We start from the raw sequence: 10627 nt of genomic DNA on the forward strand, positions 1-10627 counted from the left end.
TCAGAGTTTAAAATCTTAGTCCCGATAAATTAATAAATCTGAATCCACTACTGGTTGGCAAGACCTCTCTTAGCGAGAAAAGAGACGCTCAGTTCGAACCCGAACAACTTACACACACACACACACACACACACATATATATATGTGTGTGTGTGTGTGTGTGTTAATATGAACTCCAATGTAATATATATTAATATTGCATGCTACAAAGTTTAATTTTCATCCTCAGCCTAATAAAAATGTTTAATGTAATTTTTTAATAAAGGTTAACTGTGCTTTCCATGAGGATGCTTGTGCCTACATATTTCGAAGACTTCTGCTAATTAATAATGATTAAGTTATAAGCCCAAATGAAATACAATATAATCCAGCTCTCAAATTATTAGTTTTTTGGTTCATTATAAAATAACAAATCTTATTCATTTTTTATACAAATGATTGCTAATTATTGGATTTTGTCAAAATGGACATGAAGATTCGACACGCCAAGAAGAATTTATTACTAATGACCAAACCAAACCAAACTTTTTAAGGACGAAGATACCATACGTAAATCACTTGTCAATATTAAATTAAATTCTTAATTCTTTCCCTAATTGTTGAATCTTAGGCTTGAAAATCTCCTGTTACTATCAGTGTGGGAATTAGGGCAATGGGTTTCTGCATAAATATCATTTAACAGAGGGCAAAAACTTGTGTGAGACGGTCTCACGGGTCGTATTTTGTGAGACAGATCTTTATTTGGGTCATCCATGAAAAAGTATTATTTTTTATGCTAAGAGTATTTCTTTTATTGTTAATATCGGTAGGATTGACCCGTCTCATATATTAGAATCCGTGAAACGGTCTCACATGAGACACACTCTTAACAGAATAGTTTTTTTTATTTCTTAAAAGTTAAAAAAAAAAACAGAAGTAAAATACACACATATATCCTTAAAAACCGAAAAATCATATTATCATCACACCATGGACCAGACCGACCTGCGCAAACGCGATTGCACAATTGGCTCATATAGAAATTAATTCAAATATGTCGTCACTCTATAAAATCCATCTTTGCTCAAGAGTACTGCTCTATGAACTTTTTACTGGTCAATACATTAATTGATTGTGTTTACACTTGTTAATGTGAAATACAATTGTTTGCCAACAATATATTAAAAAGTGCATAATTTTTTTAGTATCATTCCTAATCAAACAAAGAGGTAGGTAATGCCATTGTTTCCCATTTTTTATTATTTAAATAAACTTTTCCTACTAATTCCAACCTTTAAATTTCCATGTTCCAAGATTCCTAATCTCACATCAAAACCACATTATCCCCAAACTCCATTTCTGGTACAAATATATTACAATAAACAACTCACATCTGCAGAAATATTTACATAAACTTGGATCCTACTTGTTCAAGAATGGGTTGCAAGCCATTAGATCACAAGCCAAAGAAGAAGCACAGAAAGGGGCTATGGTCTCCGGACGAAGATCAGAAGCTAAAAAACTACATCATGATGCATGGCCATGGCTGTTGGAGCTCGGTTCCTATAAATGCCGGTAAGTTAAATAACGTGCTCGCCCCATATATGATATATACTTGTATATAAACAGATCATGCTCATGCCTAGAATCTTTAAAATAATGCGACGATAAGCGTAAATGGAAGACCGTTACTGTACTGCCTTATTGTTCATCATCGACATCGTCGTTAGGCACTCATGTAAGAATGAGAAGACATACATGTGAAATTCAACAAGTGGGAAATAGTTAGAAGAATAAAGGCAAACCAAATGACTTTGAATGGTTGTTGATCTGTTGAAGATGATGTAATGAAACTAGGATGAATCACGAACACATTACATCAGATTTGTTAAATCTTAATTAATTCAGTAAATATATAGAATAATATTTGAACCAGTAAGCTTGCTACCAGAAGTCAACAACATTAGAAATATATGTTCTAAGTTCAATAAGATTTAATCATATTGTTTATAAGGATGTAGATTGACAGTAACCATCTAAACATCTTAATCTATAGCCTAGATGCTGATTTTTTAGTCGTTCATCGACTCTGGCCTTTCTTCAATTGACTAGATCAAGCCAGCAGGCCGACGCTCGTGGCGAATATTCAGCTAGTATTGCATTTGATGTAACAGGAGCTATAGCCGGAGATTTGAAATATATGGTCGTTTTACTTGGCAGGTTTGCAGAGGAATGGGAAGAGCTGCAGGTTAAGATGGATTAATTATTTAAGACCGGGACTAAAGAGAGGAATGTTTAGCATGCAGGAAGAGGAAACAATCCTGGCCCTTCATCAAATACTAGGCAACAAGTAAGAAATTGAGTCCTTCCAAATAATACAGAAGATTATATTATGTGTGTGTGTGTATTCATATGTATTAATATATGTTCTGACGGACTCATAATTCAGGTGGTCACAGATAGCACGTCAATTGCCTGGAAGAACTGATAACGAAATAAAGAACCACTGGCATTCCTATCTGAAGAAAAAGGTGGCAAAGAAGGCCGAAACGGAAGCTCGGATCAAAGACGAATGCACGAATAACCAACCTTTAAAACTAGAAACATTGCCTCCCCTCGAGTCAATCTCTCAAAATTCCATCGCTGAATCGTTTGAAATCAAGGAACGACCGATTATAGAAACAGACCACTCGTGGGGAGTTCAAAAAAGCAATTTACCAAAAGTTTTTTTCACCGAGTGGCTAGCTTTAGACCAGTTTCATGGCCAGGACCCGGTGAATTCTTGCAGCGAAGTGGATTTCAAGAGTACCATTGATCAGTGCGATAATCCAAATTTCGACGACAGTTTGCTTCATAGTTTATTTCTGAATGAAGGGCCATTTGAAATGCAATCCAACGGCATTTCGGTTGATAACATGATTCGATATCAAATGCCATTCGGTTTCGAAGATCACATCTCAGATAGCGGTCTGATCAATACTTTTCCTCGTGAATTCGACTTGCTTTGTGATGATATTTACATGTAAATGATGCATAGAGAAAGTTCAAGAAACAATGTACAGAAAAATACAACACGAAGAATAAGACCGAGAGGAATGCAAGCAACAAATTTGTTTGATATATTGTTTACGATATTAATATTCTCTTATTTTCTTTTTACTCGTCGTGAAAAATTTGTTATTTTTGGAATTTATGTTCGATTTTTTGCATTTTGACTATCTATATTATCAAATAACAATCATAGTCTCGTATCTTCTCATTTTTGACCACTTTGGTCATTTTTCAACGGAATGATGAGGTGTCAGTACGGTACATATGTTGGTGTTACATCAATATAATATTGTTGTTATATAATGTTTTATCAAAAAATACTAAATTTTTTAAAAAAACAAACAAAATAACAAAATAAAAATGGAATTTGACCGCCCAAAATATAAAAAAAAAATCACAAAAGAAAGATATAGCGCCACAAATGCCTCTTCAACGTACATTGGAATGATTTCTGTTGACGTGCATCTCAGAGCTATTCTCTCGGGAAGAAGAAATTATCAGAAAAACAAACCAGCGAAGCATTCCAACTTTTCTTGATAATGAAGCAAAGAAATAATATTTAACATGCAAATTCAACAACTAAATAATTATTCTATTTTGAATTTGGATTTCAATTCATATCAATATTTGATTAACTGAGTTGTCTTTCTTTTTCTACTTGATCTAAATAATTTTTTTTAAATAATCTGCCTTATATCTCTATTTTTCTCTTTGAGTTACCTAGCTAAATAAATTTTTTGACCAAAATCTCAATATAAATAATAAAAAAATAGAAAATCCCGTCCGAATCATCTCGAACCTCCTCACCAAAATTTGAGTTCTTGATACGGATAGTCCAATTCAAATCAGGTTGCATGAAATTAATAGGAGCAACCATCAAAACCGGCTTTCAAAATCCTGTTTTTCCGTACTAGAATCAACAAACTATACTAAAATCTAACATCTGATAATTTCAAAATATTGACAGTAAGATATTGATTCGTCTTGTGATAACCCAAAACGTATTAACTTTATATATATATATATATATATATAAAATTCTTCGACAATATTCCCATAACAAAATCAAACAAGTCTTCACATCTCTAAAGCGATGTCACTATAGTTCAACACTTCATTTTATGATATGACACGTGATAAAAAAAAATTAAAAAGAAAAGAAAAATTCTCCTGAAATGCAAATTCATCAAATTGTCCGATACACTTTCCATTAAATCCTTAAACTAGAAAATAGAATCAAAAGTAGCAACTGTTATTGATTCAGGCTGTGAATGGGGCTAGATCTTCCCAAAGCATGACAGATCAATCATTTCTACCAAAAAACCCTCGTCAAAACATGATGCTAAGGTAAAACATTGGTTACAAACTTGCATTTCTTGTTTTAACAAATAATGGAGTCGTCACTAAAGAGAAATTTGCACACAAAACTAATGAACAAACAAACAAACAATTCTACAACAAATTTACCACACAATACATGAAAACATTGCAAGATTTAGACATCCAAACGGAATAATAATAACAAAAATTTACAACCAAATACTTCTGTAACATGTCTTAGACTAGACATTTCTTCATACTTAAAAAAACCCAAGTAGTTTCTTGGGACTGGTTCCAGTTGCTCGGTATTTGGCCGCGATTTCCTCTGCCTTGAGAAGATCTTCTCCCCGTTTGGCTTCGATAATTGCTCTTTTTTCTTCAGCAGCCTTGTGTAAGAGAGCAATCTTGTTTTTGGTTTTCTCAATGTACTCTGCTTTCTTTTTCTCCAGTTGCTCCTATGGAAAATCAATCGTGCATTTAGTCGACCATAGCTAGTTCAAGGCTAAAAGTTTGCTGGTGACGATTATGAATCAGCAAAGACATATAGTTTACCTCGATTTTCTTGAGCTCGGCTTCTAGGCTCGCTTTCTTGCAGTTTTCCCAAGCTCCAATTGCGGATAGTTTCTTTTGAGCCCTGCAAATGAAGCATAGATACCACTAAAACCTTCTGATCAAATAATAAAATAAGCTTTACAATTTCCATTGTTATGCCTCATAACATGAACAAGAAGATATCTCAATGCGCTGAGTTTAGGCCATTTCATGTTTAAGCAAGGCACAAAAACCTTACTGCTGTTCATTATAGCAGAACAATCTCATCCAAGATTTGAAGTTTTCTTTGCTTTTTCTAATTATGTACGTTTCACTCGTGGATCCACCTTTGGAATCATGCAGAACAATCTCATCCAAGATTTAAAATTTTCTTTGCTTTTTCTAATGCTGTAAGTTTCACTCTTTTGGGAATCATGCTGACTAGGAAAGAAGAGCTCGATCCAAGTGACAGACAGAAAAAGCACGAAAAAGTTCAGGAAACGTAGACACCAATTTTTTGTTCCAATTGCAAAGTCGAATCTCCCAACACTCTTTCACAGAGACTTGTACATAGTTATCAGAACAACTAGACATTTTTCGATCTTCCATTACAACCCTTCTTAATCCTCTCAAGAATTGAACAAAGAACAGAGAGCACTCACTTGTTTTCAGCTTTAGATTTCTCACTTTCTTCCCATGCTTTTATTAAAGATATTCTCTTCTCAGTTGCGACCCTCGCAAGTACAGCATCTGCAGATACATACAAGAAATTAGTATTTCTTGAAAACTCTCATGTTTTCCACCAAATTATTCCTGCATAAAAAAAACGAATAAAGAAAGAAATATTTCACAACAGTAATGATTACCTCTATCTATAGAGTTCTCAGTTTTTTTCTCCTCCACAGCTTCTGGCTCTTTGGAAATCACAGAAAAACACTTGAGAAGTGTGAAGATTTTCGAACGAAGGACTTACTAATCAGCTAACAAATATGCAGGAAAAGTGAACTTTGAAATTACTCAAGTCTTACATGGTACAGATAAGACAGTGTGTGTGTGTGTGTTGGCGGGGGGTGGGGGTTGGGGGTTGGGGTTATCTTACTGAGCAAAATAACAGGCATATATTTCCTTTCAGAAAATTTGGAAAAAATAAAAGAAGTATCGATCCTGGCACTCTGGCATTCCAGCTCAAAACAACTAACAGATGACAGCAAAAGTAAGAAAAAATTACAAATTTCAGTTACTTCAATCATCAAAATTATATATTTTTCCCACACAGAGCAGAAACAATAAATTTTCAATTCTTGAACCCCACCAATATTCAGAAACAATATACAGAATCATCTCCAGTGAACTGGAGTAAGTTGCAGTACAAATTCCCAATTCAAGAATCAATTTTTCACACAAACAAAAAGAACTCACTCTTTTTTTAAAAAAAAAAACCAAAACTATACCATCAAAACACACACAAACATAACCCATAAACACGCAGACACATTACTTTCAACAACAGCAAGAGCCTTGCATTCATCAGCTTTCTCTTCGGCGGGAGGAAGAGGCGCCGGTATAACGGATTTCTCCTCAGCCACGTCTTTCGGATCTTCCACCGTATCCACTGCCGGCGGCGGCTGCTCGACGCATGCCTCGGGTTCTACTTTCTTGGCTTCCTCAGCCATAACTTCAGCAAACTTAGCTATTTTGGCTTAATTTAGCTCTGTAGAGAAGAAAACTGAAAGAAGAAAATGGCTGCGAGGATAGGAAAAGATTATATAGCAGGAAAATGAGAGTAAACCGAGTTGCGGCGGTGGTTGAGGAAGGTAAGTGTCGCTTGGAATTGAACGGACAGCGGAGAGATGGATGATTGATACAGATAGGACACGTTTGGCTTGTTATGAGTTGGCTCACAATGCCCCATAGCTTTTGTAAAATTAATATAGAAAACTTCGCTCCCAATACTAATATTTTATCATATATAAATTTTGATATACATACCAAATTTTGTGGATTTTGATTAATTCTTTCTTTTTATTTGAGAAGACCATAAATTATACAAAACAATTTCAGCTGTTGAATTATACATATCATATTAATTTTGCATTTGTAATCATTTCATTATTAGATATCATATATATTTTAGGTCCCTCCTACTCTTAGGGGTATGAGAAGGCCGTCTTTGAGCCTCGTCCTCAGGTCTGACTATGTATATCGTATCGATCAAAGAATTTCATTTGATAAGAATTTGATTTTTTTAAAAATAAGGAATAAGTTAAAATAACAGTTAAATGATCTCAAATTCATGTTTAGGAACTCCACAAACAAATTTAGTGTATCTAATAAGCAGTATGTCTCTTGTGAGACGGTCTCATGAATCTTTATCTGTGAGACGGGTCAATCTTACTGATATTTAAAATAAAAAGTAATATTCATGACATAAAAAATAATATTTTTTTATGGATGACCACATTCTTCATCCAAACAAATCGTTAAATAAATCCAAAACAAATTTTGCATATAAATATATCAATTGTTTTATTCATCCACATGCTCGAGACACCAAAAGAGCTAGAAGCATGGGCCTTCTATAAGATTGATTGGTGTATTTCAATTCTTGACAATGAAACCCCACCTTATTTATTAAATACAATAATATATAAATTCTTGAGTGAAAAATATAAACAAAAAATTAAAAAGACCCATTTTTATTTATTAGTTTTTCCAATTATATATATAAATTTTTAATAAAAAAGTTATTAAAAAATTAGAATAATTGATGTTTCCATGTGGAGTTAAGTCCAAGAGATACGTTTGCGGGTGTGGGGGGGTGTGACCTTATTTTGTCCCTAAATGTGTACCTAATAAACGTGGTTCACAAAAAATGCGATTTTTTACTTGCGTGCACACTTTTTGGTGTCACTTTTCCTTTTAAAAGCCAAAGTTAACAGTTACTATGTGTTTTTGGTAAATTTCTTTATACCTGCTGCTTTGCATTTTTGGTCAGAGAAATTAAAAGTAGTTCAGTACCATATCCATTTTTATATAATTTAAATTATTGTAATTTTTCAATATCTATAACTAGAAATTATATTTTCTCAAAATTGAAATTGAAAATTTTAATTATCAGTGAAATTTTCTAGTATTGTTTTTTTTAAAAAAAAAATCGCAGAGAAGTTCCTACCATTATTCTTGATACACTTTATTTCATTTAACTCGCTTTTGTTCATACTTTATATTATAAGCATCAAGATATTGATTCTAATTAATATCAAGATTTTATGCATTAAAGTGTGATAAGACACAATAATAAATAATATAAATATCCCCAAAATGTGATTAATTTTTAGAAAAAATCAGGTCACAACATATTGTGGACACGAACAAAACATATTTTATTTTTCATTAAAAATTATATATTTTCATCTAAAAATACACTAAAAAATTTATTTTATTACTTTTTTTTTTTATTTTTGTGGGGTTGTGGGGTTCCATAACACCTAACCAACCACTTTAGAAACCATTAATTCTTTGCTTTTTTTTTTTCCAGAAAACATCAATTAAAATTTCATTATTTGCAATTAAAAGGTCCGCAGAAAAGCATGCAACAAAGGAAATTATGTGATCATGTGATCACGCTTTAAAGAAAAATTACACACATTTCATTAAAGAGAAAATAAATTTGCAATTAAATATTAAAAGTTGACAGCTCAAATATTCTGTTGCTATGGTGACAAATTTGACGACCCATCTCCCCATAATTGGAAACCAATTCAAATAAAATAAAAAAAAATATTTAATTAAATATTTTAAGTTGGACTACAAGCGTAGGTAATTTCATATATATATCTAATAATACAAAAAATAGGTAGACATATGTGACAAAAATGATATCTCAATGTTTTATTATATATTTTTTTCATATATTTAAAAGCAACCAATATTTGGTGTTTTTAATTAGGATTAGAGTCGAATTGGCGAAAAACAAAAAACACGAATAATTTATATAAGATTTATAATGGTTCGGCCTCAACGTTCGACCCAACATTTACATATGTTCACTCTATGATGTCATAATCCGACAGCATGGATGGATAGGATAGAAATCCTATTCTAAGCATCGAAAGCGAGTTGGGATTTAGAAGTTGTATGTATGTGTTTAGGTCCCCTAAAGGTTAGGAAGATACATTATGATGTTATTGGTTTAAGTGACCCTTGGTGACCAATTTCATGCAGTGGTCACACTTTAATGAATGAATGTGGTCACGACTCAATTTCTTCAAAAATAAAAATAAATAATAATAATAATAAATAAATATATCAATTTTTTTTTTTTTTTTGTCTTTGGTTTATGATGGATTCGCCCCCAGTGGGCTTTATCACAGCCCAACAAATACAAATGATTACTAGCTAAACAAAATTGAGAGGCCCACGCGTAATGATTCTGTCGTCTAGGCCCATGAGCTTGTGGGAGTCGTCGAGATGCCCGTTAGCGAGAGCTGAATACAAAAATTTTAATTTTCTGACTTGTATATTTATTTTTCTATTGGAGTTACTCGAGCTATAAAAAAAAAAAAAAAAAAAAAAATTGGACCAAAATCTAAAAGTAAAAAATAAAAAACGGAAAGTCCAGCCCGAATCATCTCGATCCTCCTCTCCGAAATTTGACTTCTTGATACGGATATCATGTGTTAGCCAATTACGCGAGTGAACAGTAAGATATTGATTCGTGCATGAATAGCTTAATTAATTATTTGTGAAATAAAAGTTTAAAGTAAATTAATCTGAAACACAGCAATAATGAAGAGAGATGCAAATGAACATGGAAAATGGGCCAAACAGCGTAATGAATGAAAAAAAAAACATGGAGGCACGTGGGAACCTTAATTTCCAGATCCAATATGGCAGACACACACACACACTGGCTTATTATTATTATTATTATTTTCAACGAGTATTATCTGGATAATGTGGATTAAGGATCTTCCCTGCAAAAATTTCTATGAGATTGTGTATGCGACCAATCTCCGATCTACTTCGATTTTTAAAAAAATATTATGTTTTATGTTAAAAATATTACTTTTTATTGTATATATAGATAGATCAGATCGATCCATCTCACAAGAGATCTACTCATATATTACATGGAGGAAAAATAAAATTATGATTTCTAATTTTAAATTATTTGTTCTCAATCATTCCATAATTCTCGTACGCAGGAAATATAAGAATTATATGTTTGGCTTTAAATTCCATGCAATAGTTATCGTCCGTAGCCAGTAGGACATTTTTCATTTGTTTGATGGAACTAAGTAGGGCATCGTTATTAGAGAAAATTGTATTTTGGTTTTATATTTTTGTCGTCCTGTGATTTTGAATGTATATGTTATCGAATTTTAATTTTAGTCATTTACTTTTCAATTTTTGATAATCATAATTATTTTTCTTTATGGTTGTTGACGTGATACTGAACACATTAGCGCAACTTCGCAAAAATGAATAAAATTGTCAAAAAACAAATATAGTAGGCTGATACCAAAATTTGATAATATAAATTACAGAAATCGCAAAAAGACAAATATACGATATGGAAAAAAAATTCCCCTCATTATTATGACTATAGTACAATTATTTCCCGTTTGAATTGAAACAAATATTTCATAATGAATCTTACAATTTTAAAATGCAGTGAGAACGTCAAACTTGAAATAGTTATGATAAAGTTGGGTCAACTCTATCGATATTCACAATAAAAAGT

General features: G+C 32.4%; 2 protein-coding genes across 2 annotated transcripts; one reads left to right on the forward strand and one right to left on the reverse strand.

Annotated features, from left to right (window-relative positions):
• The first annotated feature begins 1329 nt into the window (after positions 1-1329).
• On the forward strand, positions 1330-3064 carry LOC142517718 (transcription factor LAF1-like). The gene is made up of 3 exons (XM_075620111.1): positions 1330-1554; positions 2200-2329; positions 2429-3064. Exons 1-3 carry the CDS (start codon positions 1416-1418, stop codon positions 3003-3005), a joined length of 846 nt encoding a protein of 281 aa, XP_075476226.1. The 5' UTR covers positions 1330-1415; the 3' UTR covers positions 3006-3064.
• A 1309-nt stretch (positions 3065-4373) lies between these two features.
• Positions 4374-6783, reverse strand: LOC142539866 (remorin-like). Its single transcript, XM_075645610.1, has 5 exons — positions 6380-6783; positions 5748-5795; positions 5544-5631; positions 4903-4984; positions 4374-4805 (listed from the first exon to the last, which is right to left on the reverse strand). The coding sequence occupies exons 1-5, from the start codon at positions 6552-6554 to the stop codon at positions 4611-4613; spliced, it is 588 nt and encodes a 195-aa protein (XP_075501725.1). The 5' UTR covers positions 6555-6783; the 3' UTR covers positions 4374-4610.
• Positions 6784-10627: the final 3844 nt, after the last annotated feature.

The sequence above is a fragment of the Primulina tabacum genome, chromosome 1 (genome assembly GCF_025594145.1).
Source record: "Primulina tabacum isolate GXHZ01 chromosome 1, ASM2559414v2, whole genome shotgun sequence".
In the NCBI taxonomy this organism is placed as follows: Eukaryota; Viridiplantae; Streptophyta; class Magnoliopsida; order Lamiales; family Gesneriaceae; genus Primulina; species Primulina tabacum.

Coding starts and splice junctions, on each gene's coding strand:
- LOC142517718 (XM_075620111.1), top strand. CDS start 1,416: ATGGGTTGCAAGCCATTAGATCACAAGCCAAAGAAGAAGCACAGAAAG. Junction 1,555..2,199: donor CTCGGTTCCTATAAATGCCG/GTAAGTTAAATA, acceptor TTTACTTGGCAG/GTTTGCAGAGGAATGGGAAG. Junction 2,330..2,428: donor CATCAAATACTAGGCAACAA/GTAAGAAATTGA, acceptor CTCATAATTCAG/GTGGTCACAGATAGCACGTC.
- LOC142539866 (XM_075645610.1), bottom strand. CDS start 6,554: ATGGCTGAGGAAGCCAAGAAAGTAGAACCCGAGGCATGCGTCGAGCAG. Junction 5,632..5,747: donor TGAGAACTCTATAGATAGAG/GTAATCATTACT, acceptor ATGTATCTGCAG/ATGCTGTACTTGCGAGGGTC. Junction 4,806..4,902: donor CCGAGCTCAAGAAAATCGAG/GTAAACTATATG, acceptor GATTTTCCATAG/GAGCAACTGGAGAAAAAGAA.